The 15149-nt window shown below is 49.2% G+C and overlaps 7 protein-coding genes across 7 annotated transcripts; 4 read left to right on the top strand and 3 right to left on the bottom strand.

Annotated features, from left to right (window-relative positions):
- Window positions 1–93: 93 nt before the first annotated feature.
- Window positions 94–1362, top strand: VE01_06858 (uncharacterized protein). Its single transcript, XM_018276297.2, has 2 exons — window positions 94–406; window positions 461–1362. The coding sequence occupies exons 1-2, from the start codon at window positions 341–343 to the stop codon at window positions 1052–1054; spliced, it is 660 nt and encodes a 219-aa protein (XP_018129850.1). The 5' UTR covers window positions 94–340; the 3' UTR covers window positions 1055–1362.
- Window positions 1360–2417, top strand: VE01_06857 (uncharacterized protein). The gene is made up of 3 exons (XM_018276296.2): window positions 1360–1595; window positions 1649–1883; window positions 1943–2417. The coding sequence occupies exons 1-3, from the start codon at window positions 1511–1513 to the stop codon at window positions 2274–2276; spliced, it is 654 nt and encodes a 217-aa protein (XP_018129849.1). The 5' UTR covers window positions 1360–1510; the 3' UTR covers window positions 2277–2417.
- A 2428-nt stretch (window positions 2418–4845) lies between these two features.
- On the top strand, window positions 4846–5390 carry VE01_06856 (uncharacterized protein; the record flags this gene model as incomplete). The annotated part of the gene is made up of 3 exons (XM_018276295.1): window positions 4846–4903; window positions 4964–5280; window positions 5334–5390. 3 exons carry the CDS (start codon window positions 4846–4848, stop codon window positions 5388–5390), a joined length of 432 nt encoding a protein of 143 aa, XP_018129848.1.
- A 611-nt stretch (window positions 5391–6001) lies between these two features.
- Window positions 6002–6843, bottom strand: VE01_06855 (uncharacterized protein). Its single transcript, XM_018276294.2, has 3 exons — window positions 6520–6843; window positions 6334–6457; window positions 6002–6256 (listed from the first exon to the last, which is right to left on the bottom strand). The coding sequence occupies exons 1-3, from the start codon at window positions 6681–6683 to the stop codon at window positions 6200–6202; spliced, it is 345 nt and encodes a 114-aa protein (XP_018129847.1). The 5' UTR covers window positions 6684–6843; the 3' UTR covers window positions 6002–6199.
- A 209-nt stretch (window positions 6844–7052) lies between these two features.
- VE01_06854 (uncharacterized protein) lies at window positions 7053–10507 on the bottom strand. The gene is made up of 7 exons (XM_018276293.2): window positions 9658–10507; window positions 9296–9607; window positions 9016–9216; window positions 8740–8958; window positions 8452–8683; window positions 8169–8393; window positions 7053–8118 (listed from the first exon to the last, which is right to left on the bottom strand). The coding sequence occupies exons 1-7, from the start codon at window positions 10471–10473 to the stop codon at window positions 7298–7300; spliced, it is 2826 nt and encodes a 941-aa protein (XP_018129846.1). The 5' UTR covers window positions 10474–10507; the 3' UTR covers window positions 7053–7297.
- A 915-nt stretch (window positions 10508–11422) lies between these two features.
- PRP28 (mRNA splicing protein prp28) lies at window positions 11423–14028 on the bottom strand. Its single transcript, XM_018276292.2, has one exon. The coding sequence runs from the start codon at window positions 13910–13912 to the stop codon at window positions 11474–11476; it is 2439 nt and encodes an 812-aa protein (XP_018129845.1). The 5' UTR covers window positions 13913–14028; the 3' UTR covers window positions 11423–11473.
- A 133-nt stretch (window positions 14029–14161) lies between these two features.
- On the top strand, window positions 14162–15045 carry VE01_06852 (uncharacterized protein). The gene is made up of 3 exons (XM_018276291.2): window positions 14162–14610; window positions 14701–14761; window positions 14818–15045. The coding sequence occupies exons 1-3, from the start codon at window positions 14210–14212 to the stop codon at window positions 14854–14856; spliced, it is 501 nt and encodes a 166-aa protein (XP_018129844.1). The 5' UTR covers window positions 14162–14209; the 3' UTR covers window positions 14857–15045.
- The last annotated feature ends 104 nt before the right edge of the window (window positions 15046–15149 follow it).

Genomic DNA, 15149 nt, shown 5'->3' with positions numbered 1-15149 from the left:
TTCAAATCAGTCAAGTGCGGACGGTGTGGTTGGCAGAGCAACTGACGGTCATAACATATGCCGAGCTCCGATATCAAACGTCAGACCGCGACACCCACTGTGGAGCACATTGAACTGGAGCAGATTACTACCGACACGACTATCCAGGGTCCTTTCTTTACTATGTCTACATTGCAATGGAGTTGAAATAGTCGTCTTATTTTTTCTTGTGTCGCGGGCGGGTTATATTGCTTCCCATACATTTCACAGAACACATCGGTTTGGAGACCGTCCAAAATCCATGCCCAGGCAAACCTTGGCAGTTACCATTATCTAGACGCCATTAGGCCTTTATCCCATCATGGTGCCTTTACCATTGTTCAAACTTGCATCTTTATTTGTTAGACATATTTCCAAGTATGGCGCGGTAGGTGCAGCTTTCCCTCTCGCAATACCCCGCAGTTGCTGATACCACCTATAGAATAGGATTAAGATCCAAGCCCACGAACACCCGTCACTGCGGCGCATAGCAGCCAAATATGGACAAACAATACATCAAATAACCATGCGGGTCTCCGTCGCCTCCATGCGCGACGTGGCGGCGGAGAAACGAGCAAAAGAGAAAGCGGAGGCGCCGACAGTCAAAACCGCGGAGCAGGTGAAGGCCGACGAAGAAAAGGCCGCCGCAAAGGCTGCTGCTGCTGCGAAGGCCGCGGCGACAGGGACAAAAGAAAAGGTCTCTTCTTATGATCCCAGCAGGAGCATATGGACGCGCAAGTTTAGACCTATACCAGAAGCGAAGGCGGTCGATTTGTTTGCTGATGTCCTGGGCGATGCGTTTGTCCTCCTCGTTGCAGGTGGCCTCATTACATACGAATACGTCAAATCCAAATCGAAACCCGATCAAAATACAATCAAGATTGCTGAACTAGCAGAGCTACTGAAAGACGAGGAGCGCAGGGTAGCGGAACTAGAAGAGGTGGAGAAGAAGCAGCAACTTCGTGTTGACGTGCTTGAGCAAGCTTTGGAATTGCTGAAGAGTGAAAGAGCTACAGGGAAGCTAAAAACGGCGTAGAACCTGGAAGGTTTGCGTTGGCTACCCGAATAGCATTTCAGATTATGATCTATAGACTCTTAACAGAACCCGGCTCGCAGCTTTATTTGCACATTTATATAAGTAGTGCAAGAAGGCGCAGGTGTATATACTCTACTTTGTTTGTATAATATTACATAGACTCTCTCATGGTTGGGGCAACCCGGCAAAGGGATCGCTCGGGTACCTGGCATGGTGCTCTTGGAGTTCGGCGATTGGGGAACATCGGATTATGTTCTCGTGTCTGCGGAAATCTCTCCTACAAGACAACCCTACTCAAAATATATACCCATTTTCCAAGAAGCTATCATCGTGCATTTCATTCGTATTGTCCACATGACTCTGCATTAGGTAGACGTTTATATCTTAATATCCAGATCCATCCAAGTGCTCTGTGCCTGTTGCGCTGGGGGTTAATTCCCATCGTGCCATCAAACCATGTTCTCCAGCAGCTTACGAAAACGGCCTCAATGGGAGTCTGTGCCGTCCAATCTTCTGTCCATACCTGCTCCACAATGGCAAGGTAAGATAATGCCTCTTCTTTGACAGAGAGGTTGAGGATTCTGACCCGAGGAGAGAAAACCCTCAACACTCACGACATAGATGTCCCGGTATACGGATCTGGAGGACATGAGCAGCGCATGTGCTTTCTGCTCTTATCCGCATCAGACCTGGACACCCAGGAAGAAGTTGTGGAGAGGGTAGAAAGACTTAGTCTCTTTAATGAAGGGCAGCATGTTGGCATTGTTTTCCTATTGAAGGAGAAAGATGGAAAGAATGGCTTCACTGCATATATAAAGCTTCAGACAATGTTGGTCATCCACAGACCGCTACATATATGGCCATCCAGATGAGCTAATCAAAGTAAAGTTTGCTCGACTTGAGACTCGAAGTCTCCATCATACCTCTCAACAGCCTCCGCGCTTTATCCACGGCAATCTTCGTCTGTCAGCGCCAGCTTCTTCTAGCAAAGCCGATAATAGCGCCCGTCTCGCCCGTCACTATACTGCCACACTGCGCTGCACGTGCACAACTCCTGGAGCATACCAGAAACGTCCTGAGTGATATGTTCCACGGCTTCTCCGAGCTGGCCGCGGCAGCAACGACAGAGGATGGTCAGAATGCTATCAAAGAATACGTGCCGGACAAGGGACAAGCGGAACAAGCTATCGAATTTTGGCTGAGTGAATACGTTGCTGAGTGAAGTCTGCCAGGGTTCTGATGTGAATAGACGGAGGAGAAGATTTCCGTGCTCGAACAGATATGGCTAGAGGGAGATGCTCACGCACTATTATGGCGGGGGGGATAATGTGCTTCTAGCTACATACAGAAAACTATCACTTAGGGAATCACAAAGGATTCTCGATATGAGCCACTACCTTTTGAGAAGTGGCGATGGCATTGTCACACGGGCCATTTTCGAAGATGACGTCCAATGGCCAGTTTATTCCCTGTCGGTGAAAGAAGAGTCTTCCCATTACGCACCGCGCACTGCTTGGCTTGATTCATGGCTTGCATTTGCAGCTTCTATCTCGTGAGTCGAGAACGGAAGTGCAATCCATTCTCACCGGCAAGCGAACACCGAAGTTGAGGACCCTCTTGCTCTTGCCACTTTATATAAAGTTTTTAATTCTGGTCCATTGCCGTCCTCACTGGGCAACACACCGCCGATCACCATCAACACATGGAAGATCACATCACATCCATCACAGACCGCCTCCAGAATACCACTGAAGAAGTGGTGTGGCTGGCGATACTACACTGCATTGACGAGAACTCGCCTGTGTTGACTAGCTCTTCCACATCTGTAAGACACGCCAAGGCCGAGGGGTTTGGTGGAGCGAGGGACCAATGAGACCCCTTCTTGAAGCGCTGCAGAGGCACCAAAATAGTGTCAAAAGGCACGTCCCCTCCCGCCCGCTCCTCGGATAAGAAAGCCTGTGGTGGCTCTTTTCCTGTGTGACGAGGCATGCAATGCAATGTACTTGTACGCTATTGATCAATATCGACGAGGATCTGGCCACCTTACTTCACGAGTCTTTGGTATCCTTACTAAGGGTGGTTCAAGGTTTCCCCTTGACCAACAGTGGCGGTAGGAATGGCCATGTTGAGGCTATCAAGGGATTAAATACAGAAATAGTAACCTGTTGGGATTGTTGGATTGTGTTGGTTTTGCTGGATCCGCTCGATTTGCTGGATTTGCCGGCTGTGCCCTTTCCAAACGTGACCTGCTTCAGACCAGACTCTGCGACGTCGCGGCAAGGGTGGGTCGGGGCTGGTGCGGCACCTCGGGAGGAATTAAGGTGGTGGTTCCGTGATGTGTGGTGGTCAATGCGACAAGGGAGGGGTCGGGGAGGGGGAAATGTAGATTTGCAATCCAGGGACAAGAACAAAGAAGATATCAGAGACTTCAGCAGCATCTTATTATTTGTATCCAACAGAAGGGATAATATATATCAGAGCAATATAGTGATTGACGAAGATAGCGCACTATTTACCAGACCCCCGAAGATGCGCATGCTTTGTATACCAAGATAGTAACTCCATGCTGGTACAGTGAGTGTGAAGTTGAAGGACTGTCCAATGACTGTGGTACCTAACCGCCCGGCACATATCGACCGGCCAATCAGATGCAAGACCAGCCCCAAGCTGCACCCAAGCTGCACGTCAAGCCGTGCCATTCTTCACTTATCCCCAGTATCATAGGTCACACAGTTAAAATACCCTCTACAGACCTGCATACTCCCCAGCGACTAATACCCCAATCGGCGTCTTATATGCACAAAACGAGTAATCTGCTTCCGTCTTTTGCTTTCCCATACTATCAATTATGGCCGTTCTGTGGTGTATGTTCAATTATAGCTCTCAAACTTCAATTGACCGCCCAGCCGCCCTCCCCCCCCCCGATTGGAGCTGTGATGCCATGGCAATGGTCCCACGCCATGTGGCCACGGCGTTTGCTACAGTACGTGCGTGGAACGGAGGCGCATGGTGAGAGTACAAGGTAGGGTGTCCCGCAAGTTTGACTTGACCTTCCCTGTCTCTCTTTCTCTTCTGTATGATCTTTACCCCATCCCTCCTACATTCCTGGTTTCATTCTCCTCATCATCCGCTCCCGAGTCGCCGGCATCTTCAGCACCTCTCACCATCCGAGTATCACCATTCACACAGACTGTGGACTCACTCATATCCGCCTTCACTACCAAGCTCAGCACAGCCCTCGCTCTCAAACACCCTACCCGTCTCAAATCCACCGATACCACCATCCTTCATCGCATCTCCCGCATGAGCATCTGCCGTTGACACCTCTCAAAACGTCCGATCGAAACCTCAATACCCACTCTGACCAGAGATCCAAACGATCGCGCGCCTTGGAACCGGAACACCCTCGAGGCCGAGCGCACACTCCACCACCTGCAACGATACCAGAAACACGGGCGCCCCGCGCAACGCCCCGCTCGCTGGCACGAACGGAAGTGATATAGTCGGGCGCATGGCCGGTTGAGCCAAGAGGCCTCTCTTCCTCGCCAGCTGCGCTGTCGCACTCATCGCCGTCGTTGTCAATAGCCTCTTTCCTACCGTCGTTTACTTTCTCCTCAGGTCCGCTGGTTCGGATACCTTTCACTTCTTTCGCCTACACCACTTTCGCCTTTATTCTTGCTACCGTTATATTTGGAGTCTGAGCCGCTGTAATTACGCCGGTTGAACTCTTCGCGCAGATCAGGCGTTGCAGGCTCGGGACTGCAGTGGGAGGAATACACATATAATACACCATGGGCAAACTCATCAAGAACCACTGGGCGCGCCTCATCATCCTCTCGGCCTCTATATGTACGTTTCCCAACGAACCACACAGCCTCCATACGAACCCTACTAACTCTGAACCTCCAGACCAAATAGCCGCCGCAATCGAAGGCTTCTTCTGGCCCAAGATCTTCTGGGACTTCCTCACCAAGAATCTCGATGGCGCCGTAAAACCTATACCAGTGCTGCAATCCATTAACCTGGTAATGGGGCTCGTCATCACAGCCTGGGAGTGGCCGCTCGGCATCATCGCAAAGACCGCCCTCCACCGCAGCATCGAGGCACGACTGGTCGTCTACCCCCTCGCAGCACTCTCCGCAGCGCTACTATACCAAGCCACCAACCCGGCGATATACTACACCATCGGCATCGTGGTCTACTTCTGGGCATATAGCGAAGGCGAGGTGAGTTTTCCTACTGTCCGCACATGGCCGAGGCGGTTGCTAACACATGCTAGATTGTTGTCGAGAAACCGTGGAGCTTACCGCAGCGCGGGAGACCGGGCAAGGTATAGCGAGATGGGAGGGGTTACAGAGGAGCTGGGCGTATATTTGGGAGCGTGGGATGTGTATTGCGTGGGCATGAGCGAGGCGTTACGCTGTCACTTTAGCTGCCCGCGAGGAATGGGTACATATATTCACGTCACATAACTCTGATGATGTTGAGACCGAGAAAGCCTGCGCCGCCGTTGAGGGGCCAGAACGGGAATTAGAGTAGATAGTATAATACCAATTAAAAACTTCGGCATGAATGATCCTGGGCAGATTCAAATGAGTAAGGAGGCGCTTTGGCCGCCGAGTTTTTTGTGGTGGAGATGGAGCGATGGCGGCAGTTTATTTTTTCAATACCAAGAGGTTTTTTGAAACTGTGAGTGAGGTTACACTCGGCTTGGCTGGTACTTTAATAGCCTTCTTCGCGCTGGGCATGACACACCGGAATTACCTCACCAAGCCCCCGAGCACAGCATCCATGATCGTTCCCGTGTTACTTGCTCGTGTCTGATAACGATTATGGAAGTAACACAGCATAACAACGCATCGCATCCCCAACTCATCATACATGTCTTCACGTGACTTAACCAAGAGCACCTGAGGTATCATCAACATTGGGAAATCATTTGTAGAATTCCCTATTCCTCGCAAGAGGTACTATAGCCATAATAAAGCTAAGCTACCATCACAAAAGTCCCTATTCCCGGTGCCGTTCCAGTCACGCCTCATATGCACCGATCATCATTGGTTCCCTTCATCCTCCCCAGCCCCGACGGACGGGCCTCTCAACTCATCCATAACAATACATTCATCCGTCACAGCAGCGAGTGCTCTAGAACGGACCACGGACACCGATCGTCTCGTTGGTGATGCCTTGCCTGGCGGTAGCCTGGGGGTAAACTGTTAGTATGCTTGCGTTGGGGTTGTGATTGGGGTGGAAGAATGCGGGGTAGGTGAGACACATACCTCAGTCTCCTGGAGCGTTCCCTCCTGCAAGATCTTCTGGATAACATCGTCTTCCTTCGACGTACCAAACTCGTTCTCAAGCTGCGACTTGGAAGCCGTGTTGAGCTCGCCCTGTGCACCTTGCCTGTTGCATGTTGTTAATCCTTCATCCCCGCATTGGCAATGGTAGGAAGTGTTATGACTTACTTGCCGGTCGTGAAGACCTTGAATGCGTCGACCACCTCGACCAGCGCGATGGTCTTGTCACCTCTCCACTTCTTCAACATAGCGGGATCCTCGACGAAGACGACATAGTCGTCGGTGCTGCCCTTGTAGTGGACCTTAGACTGAACACCGGTTCCGCGAGCCATCTTGATATGTAGTGAGTTGGAGTTGGTAAGGTTGAGGTTTGTAGTTGTTAAATATCGCGTAGTTAAAATTGACAGTGTAGTATTGAGTTTTCAATGTAATGTAAAGTGTTTATGATGGTAAGATCAAAGGAAAGGAAACGGGGGATTGAGTGAGGTTTTGTAGCTGCGCGGTTCATGGTTTCGTCATCGAACCGTTACCCTGCACGCCCCCAGACTCCGTAACCCGAACGTTCCTAACTTGGCGCACTACGTCATTATTGAGAGGGGCAGACAGGACACGCTAATACCCCTCAGGGTCCCACTACTCTACTTTCTATCAACTTCCATTGAGCACGAGACCACTTCACAACTCCAGAATTGCAGATGCCTTGGGTGTATTAATTGCAATTGGTGGAGTATAACACGGGTATTTGCATAACTGAGCCACGTTCTATAAATGTCTGTACAGAAACCCCACAATAATGAACAAATGTAGAGAACTCTGGGACGGCGAGGGGAGGTATAGCTGTGTTCAAAGAATGTTACCCTCCTGCGTCGCATCCCATATCGAAGACCTCGGCATACAATAGAGACCGTTTTAAAATACCTAAGCAGCGATCCCATAGCTGCATCCATCAGATTAGCTTTACCAGGGTTTGATTTTCACTTTCTCGAGAAATCTGGCTCAAAGGAGAGCCAGAGTGACCACCAACACTGCCTCCAGAAACACTTCTCATCATCTTCCGGCCCAGGCTGATTTTGCGAGGAGTTGATGGCGGTGATGCAAGGTGGCGATTTTTGTCTGGCTGTAGGACGTTCTTTACTCTCAACGCCGCCAAGCGCTTCATTGTTCCGATGGGACTACTCTCAGTAACAGGGGGCGCCGCCAAGCTGGCCATCTTTTCATCAAAAGTAGAGTCAAAGCGCAAGTCCAAATCATTGATGGAAGTCGTCGGTTGAATATTGTTTGCTGTCGTTTTTAAGACGTTAGACCGGGCAGGAGAGCCGGGATCTTTGTCTGAAATAACAACTTTTCGGTCGCTATTGTCCTCGCCGGGTGAGCCAGAGGCATGTTGTGGGCTCACAGCGCTTCCTGAGAGTTTGGCGAAATTACTTGTGATGCTTGCTACACTGAGTTTTCTCATCATGGAGCTTGCTGAGGAGCGCACAATATGCTCACTCCGGGCCCGTCCAGACATTCCCGGATAGGGTAGAATTTGTTTTGTCCACACGTCTGAAAGTAAGCGCTCTAATCTCACCCTTTCAGCTCTCGAAGGAGCAAGAACTGGGATGCGGTTTGTCCCCAGTAGTGATTGCGATCTATTGACTGCTGCATTTAGTGACGGGGTCGCCGTGTCTTTCGTTGCACTTGTATTCTTGATAATGACTTGACATAGAGGTGATTTCGGTCCAACTGTCGTAGCTCTTCGGATTGAAAGCTTCCTTGCAACAGTACCTTAATATTTTAGATTGCGCCCGTTGTGCATAGTCAAGGAACATACTAACCTGGTTTTCCGAAAACAGTCCCTAGCGACTTGATTCCTAGTGACACCGTTGTCATAAAGGCCTGGTCGTAACTGTCCGTATGGTCTCGGCTTGTGCAAATGTTGAGGCGATTCCTCCATTCTAATTCTTCTTTCGACGAGCAAGCGCTAAAGATAATCTCAAAGAGCTGGTGATCACACTCGAACACTATTTTCCAAGAATATGGTGCTGTATGGCATTGAATGCCTAGCATAGTTAGTTGCAGTGTCGGTGGTAAAATTATTATAGGCTTCAGAATACACACCTTTCCCATTGTCTGCTTCCTCGATTCGGATATCGTTGAAAAATATAATTGCACCCACATTGTAGACGCTCTCCAATTTTTCAACGGTGGCAAGAACCAGGCAATCCCGATATAATAAAGTTATCATATGTTGACCATCTACTCCATTTTTTGTTTGCCACGCAACATGGAGAACACCACATAGATGTACATGCCCGAGGGATCTAATCAAAGTCTTGGATTGAGGATCAACCTGCCGATGTCTTAGTATTAACAGTGCGTGGATAATACTTGTGTGAATTGGCTTACCTGATCAGGAATTAAAAGTCTGTCCTGGAGAAGCCATGTCTTTTCCATGGTTGGTTTCATGAGGGGGTCCTCTGTTGCTTTATTGATCTCCGATGTCATTTCCCGTAGTCTCACGAGAACCTTTTCAATCTCCATGTGCGACTCTGGGCAATCACAAACGGGCGTCTGCCTAAGCAGCTCAGCAAAAAGGAGTGGGTAGCGGCAAACACGCTGTATAGGCTGAGTCAGGATCAGCAGTTGCGGCTAGCACTCAGCTTCTCAGTGTCAGCTTCTTACCTTCACCAGTAAATCACCTACAGTTAAAGATTTGTTAGGTTGGCCGTTCTGGATATTGGTTGACTCCAGAGAAGCCGCCAAGGCCTCCAGACCTTTCTGATATTCCTCCCACTGCGGTAGTGTCTTGTATGCTGATGCCACTTTCTTGACCATCATCTCATACTTCGCTCCATATTCCTCATACGCGAAAAAGCGGTGCATCTATGGGTAGTTTATTAGCAGTTTTCAGGCTGGAAACTGTATTTGTGCAAAACGAGGATAAAAAAACTCCTTAGCATACCCTCTTGCCGAATACTTTCGCCACGTCAGCAGCGACTTGGGCTTCTGCTGTCATCCCAGGGATTTTCTGCACCCACGAAAGGTCACTGGAATTCTCAGGAACAGCATCAAGACTCCTCCAGCGATGATGCCCCTGCTTCTCAGGTGCAGGACTAGATATATAATCTGGCTGTGTATATTCCGAGTGAGGGACAACTCGATGAAGATCCCCCAAAAGCTCGTCATGTAACTCAACAATATCAGACAGGTTTCGACTAATTGAAGTCCGGAGGCTTGGTAGCATTGGAACCGAAGCCAGAAGGGTCACATAAACCTATGAGGTCCTATCAGCCCGTGAATTTTCGACGGTAACTCAAGACTCACATTCATTAAGAATTTCACATCTCCAAAATAACCCTCCTCAGTGCTTATAATTTCTTCGAGCACTCGACGCCGCCGGATAGAACGATTCGTTACTGCAACATCATTGGCTATACCCCTGGCAGCATATGCACTGTCTTCAGATGTTCGGGGCCCAATATTAGACGCCCTACTGCTGCGGTCGGTCTTCTGATGCTTCGAGGAATGTCCACGGTTCCGGGATTTCGTAGCAATACTAAAGCTTGCAAGGCTAATACTGGCACTTTTCACTGCCGTGACGAACCCAAGCGATGAACCGGATACGGACTTTCGGAGGCCGTGTCGGGTGCGAATTTTGGATTGCAAGGAATGATAATCGCTGTCGGAAACACTAGTCCCAGCAATGCTATTGGCTCGTCTGTGTCTCCGTGCTGCGTTTTTGTTGAAGCCTTTTACCCACTTCTCAAACGGCGGCCGAGTAAGCTGGATGCTGGGAGGTTCATGTGTCGGTTCCAACTCTTCTAATACAAACCTCTTTTTTGTTGGCGAAGCTTGTTCGGGTGTATTGCTGTAGCCAAAGGCTAGCCCAAGAGCAGTGATATTGTCCACAGTGTCCCACCCCTCTGCATCATCAGGTGTATCGCTGCGTCTCGGAGGCGTGATATGTATTTCATTGATGCCATCGGCAGCACCCAAGGCTCCTTTAGAGTGGTTGGTTGAGCCACGAGGTGAAGATTGATGCCTATCGTCAACTTTCAACGTGTTTATAGGATTCGATTGCCGGGGAGAAATCGCTGGTAAAGTGGAACTATCTTCCTGCTGAATGTCATATCTCGCCATTTTTATGACATTGATGAAGAAAACTAACACGAAGAGATACTAAAAGCATGTATAATCAAAAGGGTCTGGTTTACTAACGAGACCAGTTCCATTAATGAGAAGTATGCTCATGATAAGTAGAAGATGAGATGATGTAAAGAATAAGGCTAACCCGCAATCCTGGGGCAGTAACCTCGAAATAACGAAACTCAAAAACACTCTAGGCAAGGAAAGAGTATTGGTAAAATATTGCCTATGTACCTGCCTTCTGCTGTGCATTTTATCATTGCTATGGACAAGGTCGCACCTGCCTGTGTTCCTTCCTTCACATGATTACATGCGAACAAGGCGATCGCCATCTTGCCCAGTGCCTTGTACTTTCAATGCGTCAGTCATATATTACTTATTTGGTAATCGTCATAAAATCACTATAGGATCTGCATATGGACGTATTTGATTGTTTACTTGCCAGCGGCAATTTATAATGCTCCTGAGATGAGGCTAGTCGTTGTCAAGCCTCCAGTTCACGATCCACTTAAATAAGCGAGAGTGACTACAAAAATAAAAATAAATTCTGCGACGACACCTCTCAAGAATGACAATCGAATAATCAACTCCGGATTCCTCGGAAACCTTATCTGTGTTAGCAATGCTAATAAATATATCTGAAAGGTTTGCTTTATTTACTTTGGCGGTGTTTTGAGTTCTGCAGGCCCTCGAACTTGGGCTTGGGGATCCAACCAAGCTGCAACATAAGATCTTCCAGCATCACGCTTCTACTCGACGAGATGCTGGTGTTCTCTGATCTTAGGATTGGGCGTTGCTAGACTAATTTCATAAAGCCGCGGGTTTGAACAGACCGATAGCTCTTTTGAGCGTTGATTGAATCTGTATAGGAAGCAAGGCACATCATTTATTTACATCACCAATTCACATATTATAACAGACCAAATACAAGTGAATACAAGTGATCTCAGTTGCTGTCTCGTAAATCTATTGAGATGTTACACATGATTTATAATTACCATCCCCCGCCCTTCCCTCCAAAGCCGCTGCTCTCTTCTATCTTCTTCTGCCCACCACCGCCACCTCTTGTGGACTTCTGTTGTGCAGACTCGTGTTTCCTCAGCTCTTCAGGCACCCTGGAGATGGAGCTCTTCGTCAACATCTGCTTCAAATCGTACATCACGTCCGCATCCTCATTGCCCAGGAAGGTAATAGCCACACCACTCTTGCCCGCACGACCAGTACGACCAACACGATGGGTGTAACTCTCGATATTCGTCGCCATATTGAAGTTAACCACCAAACTGACATCAGGAACATCGATACCTCTTCCAGCCAGATCTGTCGCAACCAACACATCTGTTTGTCCCGAGCGAACCGAAGCCAAGGCAGCCTCACGCTGTTCTTGGGTTTTGCTACCGTGGAGTGTAACTGATGTGAATCCCATGTGCTTGATATCTCTCGCAACAGCGTCGCAGTTGCGCTTGATATTGACAAAGACAATGATGGGAGGTGCGAACTCTCCGGAAGCCAGGATCTCATTGAGGCGCTTCTTCCTTTTGTCCTCGCCTGAGACAAATTCGACGCGCTGTTCAACGGTTTCGACGGCTTCACCAACGTTTCCGATCGTGACGATTGCAGGTCTCCTCAGATACTTTTTGGCAATCTTCTCGACTGCCGAAGGCATAGTAGCTGTGTACATCATTGTCTGTCGGTATCTATCCTTGCCTCCGAGGTGTTGTGTCATGGCCTGTGGATCTTCTGCCTCATCCGTGTCCGGTTTCTCGTTTCCTACTGGCAGAGCGTCTAAGATCTTGTTGACAGATTCTTCGAAACCCAAATCAATCATACGATCTGCTTCATCCATAATAACGTAGCAGCACTGGCCCAGGACAAGGAGGCGACGCTCAATACAGTCGACAAGTCGACCTGGAGTTGCAATAATGATTTCCGCACCATTTCGAAGGTTGTAAGCCTGTTCTTCCAGAGAATGGCCACCAACAATACTGACACAAGTAAATCCAAGTGGCGTTGCGAATTTCTTTGCCTCAGCTTCGATCTGCTGCGCCAATTCACGAGTGGGCGCTAGAATTATCGCATAAGGCCCATCGTTTTTCGTGAACTCGTTCAAAGCCGGTAATTCTGATATGTATACCAGCAGCGGCAGCAAAAATGCTGCAGTCTTACCAGAACCTGTAACAGCAACACCAATAAGATCTCGGGCTTGCAACGCTATTGGTATGGCAGCTCGTTGGACTGCGGACGGCTCATCATAACCAACCATCGCAATAACATCCATGAGTCGTTTAGGCAAACCAGATTCACCCCAGTTTCGCATAGGGTTGGGTATGGCCCCTCCCTTAGTGCTGATATTGAAGTCCTCCTTGAAGATACGCCAATCACGCTCTCGCATATGCTCGAGTTTCTTCTCGCTCCAATGCTTGTCAAGGGAGTTTCTACCTCCAGCATCCTCCTTCCTGCGCCGCTCCATCTCGAGAAGCTCCCTCGCGCGTACTGAGCCAGCCTCCGAATCTCTTGCTTCAAGCGCCTTCGCATATTTAAAAACACCGCTTTCGGGATCCTCTGCGAATCCGCCGAGCCTGCCTCTTCCGAAGAAGTTAACTTCCGCCCGCTGTGAATATATAGGATTATAATCCGGGCTCGTATCTTCTTCGGCGTTCCACTCGAAGTTGAACTTCTTCTCAGTGGTCTTCCTCCTCTTCTTGTTGGCCGAAAATGTAGACTGGTTTGCTTCCGCTCCCATGTATCTCACTCGAGTGAGCGCAGCTTCTGTACTTTCACCATTTGCAGGCCGCTTTTCTCCAGCTAAGGACCCCTTCCCAGAATTCGCAGTTTGTTTGCTGGGAGGGCCCATGTTCCCCTGTTGCCTCCCATTATTTCCATTCCTTCCAGATGGGCCAGTTGGTGGCGCTGCATCTCCATGTCGCATCGACCTTGGGCCTGTCGGTACATTCGAGGGACCCCGTCTATCCTCATCTCTGCGTCTATCGGATCCTCCAGGGCCATTCGGTGCCTGCCTAGGAGCGGCCGCAATAGGCTGTCGCTCAGCTTCGGTTTTCCGTCGTTGTTCTTCGACCTCCTTCTCTCGTTTTTCCAAGGCCAGCTTCTCCCTTTGTGCTCTCGACAGAAATTTCGGCTTCGCCGCAGCTTGATCCGCCTCTTTCTTCTTTTGTAGTATCTCTTCTATGCTCAGAGGCTGCCTGCCTTTCGGTGCCCCCCAGCCAGCTTTTTTCTTCGGTTCTTGTGGCGGAGCAGGAGGAGGAGGATGCAATTCGGAAGGAGGAGGTGGGGGTAGATCCTGGGGAGGAGGTGGAGCGAAGTTCTCTGGAGGTGGAGGCGGTATAGAATCGGAGGGTGGTGGAGGTGGCGGATCGCCCTGCCCGTTTATGCCATTTGCTATGGACTCCGTCTTACCATTAAGAGATGTACTCATGGTGCCGGACTGCGATAGTGGCAATGATGTACCAAGCAATTAATGGATCGAGGTGGTATAGCTGGCGCTGTATTTATTTTCGTGAAGCAACGCGCAAAAGGTTCGTGGTTGTGTTTTGTTCTTGTATGTCGAAGGCGAGCAAGGTTAGACAAGGCTGTAAATGCGCCTCATAAATGATCGGCCGCCGGAGCCGAGAACGTCTTAGCGCGCATTCGGCCTTCCTCAATTTATCTTGAACATCACGTTCAACATACAGAAAGCGCCCCAATTAGCGACAGTGCTCACTGCACATTCACAATGGCGTCAACAGCAAAGCATATCCAACTTGCGCAGGCGCTTCCTCCGAGGCTGACCAGATTTTTCGCCCGTTACCCCCCAGCGGCCATTCTTCCCGCCCAAAGCGAATCTTCACAAGCTCCAATCACCGGGGAATCTACACAAGAAGCGGCGCCATCTCCTTTCAAGGCTCACAAGCACCCGGAAACGGGCAAATGGCACGATCCAGTCTTCTCGTTACGGAGGCAGGCCGACCTGGTGAAGCTGGCGCAGCGCCATGGGGTTGAGGATTTGATGCCATTCAGCGTGAAGAGCTCTGCCGAGAGATTGAGGAGAAGAGAGGAGAATGGACTGCGTGTTAAGGGAACCGGTGTTGGAGAACGTGTCAAGGGTAAAGAGAGCGAGAGGCAGATGAAGGGACGGTACGTTATACCCCAATACCACCCCCTAGACTTGACTTTCTAGGGTGATGAGAGGAACAGGAGAACAAGCCGCTGACATATATCTTTTAGATTGGAGAAGAGAAGACAGGCAATGTTGGATATGCCTCAACTCATTCAAACCTGGAAAGAGGTGAGCTATATCATATCCGACACAAATCTTGAGGATGTTGGGCTAACAATAAGCAGAGAGGACATGGCCGTGGATGGAAGAAGTGGCCGAAATAAGCTACGTGTATATCAAACTGAGGGAGTGGAAATTGTACGATATGTTTGTCGTACCCTGTTGGGTGCTCATAGCAAGGAGGATGGCGTTCACAATATTTGTCAACTGAGCTTCAATGCTTGGATGTGTAGTACATATCTGTATCAAATTCTAAATAGAATGCATGTTACCGCACCACACTCATGATGGCCACATTCTCTTGAAATTCGTTTTTATGCTACCATTTGACCTTGTATGCTACTGTTTGACCTTGCTATAAATTACTCTTTTTAAGCCCCCATTGTCCCTCCGTGTT

Source organism: Pseudogymnoascus verrucosus (genome assembly GCF_001662655.1).
Source record: "Pseudogymnoascus verrucosus strain UAMH 10579 unplaced genomic scaffold scaffold_25, whole genome shotgun sequence".
Taxonomy (NCBI): domain Eukaryota; kingdom Fungi; phylum Ascomycota; class Leotiomycetes; order Thelebolales; family Thelebolaceae; genus Pseudogymnoascus; species Pseudogymnoascus verrucosus.
Note: the sequence above shows the minus strand (reverse complement) of the source record. Positions and strands in the feature narration are given on the sequence as shown.

What these genes read in the sequence shown, in the direction of transcription:
- VE01_06858 (XM_018276297.2), top strand. Translation starts at nt 341, where the DNA reads ATGGTGCCTTTACCATTGTTCAAACTTGCATCTTTATTTGTTAGACAT. An exon ending in ATATTTCCAAGTATGGCGCG is followed by an intron (nt 407 to 460) that starts GTAGGTGCAGCT and finishes TACCACCTATAG; the next exon opens with AATAGGATTAAGATCCAAGC.
- VE01_06857 (XM_018276296.2), top strand. Translation starts at nt 1,511, where the DNA reads ATGTTCTCCAGCAGCTTACGAAAACGGCCTCAATGGGAGTCTGTGCCG. An exon ending in ACCTGCTCCACAATGGCAAG is followed by an intron (nt 1,596 to 1,648) that starts GTAAGATAATGC and finishes TGACCCGAGGAG; the next exon opens with AGAAAACCCTCAACACTCAC. An exon ending in TATATAAAGCTTCAGACAAT is followed by an intron (nt 1,884 to 1,942) that starts GTTGGTCATCCA and finishes ATCAAAGTAAAG; the next exon opens with TTTGCTCGACTTGAGACTCG.
- VE01_06855 (XM_018276294.2), bottom strand. Translation starts at nt 6,683, where the DNA reads ATGGCTCGCGGAACCGGTGTTCAGTCTAAGGTCCACTACAAGGGCAGC. An exon ending in AAGGTCTTCACGACCGGCAA is followed by an intron (nt 6,458 to 6,519) that starts GTAAGTCATAAC and finishes AACATGCAACAG; the next exon opens with GCAAGGTGCACAGGGCGAGC. An exon ending in GAACGCTCCAGGAGACTGAG is followed by an intron (nt 6,257 to 6,333) that starts GTATGTGTCTCA and finishes GTTTACCCCCAG; the next exon opens with GCTACCGCCAGGCAAGGCAT.
- VE01_06854 (XM_018276293.2), bottom strand. Translation starts at nt 10,473, where the DNA reads ATGGCGAGATATGACATTCAGCAGGAAGATAGTTCCACTTTACCAGCG. An exon ending in ATGTGAAATTCTTAATGAAT is followed by an intron (nt 9,608 to 9,657) that starts GTGAGTCTTGAG and finishes AGGACCTCATAG; the next exon opens with GTTTATGTGACCCTTCTGGC. An exon ending in GACTTTTAATTCCTGATCAG is followed by an intron (nt 8,684 to 8,739) that starts GTAAGCCAATTC and finishes AGACATCGGCAG; the next exon opens with GTTGATCCTCAATCCAAGAC.
- PRP28 (XM_018276292.2), bottom strand. Translation starts at nt 13,912, where the DNA reads ATGAGTACATCTCTTAATGGTAAGACGGAGTCCATAGCAAATGGCATA.
- VE01_06852 (XM_018276291.2), top strand. Translation starts at nt 14,210, where the DNA reads ATGGCGTCAACAGCAAAGCATATCCAACTTGCGCAGGCGCTTCCTCCG. An exon ending in GAGAGGCAGATGAAGGGACG is followed by an intron (nt 14,611 to 14,700) that starts GTACGTTATACC and finishes TATATCTTTTAG; the next exon opens with ATTGGAGAAGAGAAGACAGG. An exon ending in TCATTCAAACCTGGAAAGAG is followed by an intron (nt 14,762 to 14,817) that starts GTGAGCTATATC and finishes AACAATAAGCAG; the next exon opens with AGAGGACATGGCCGTGGATG.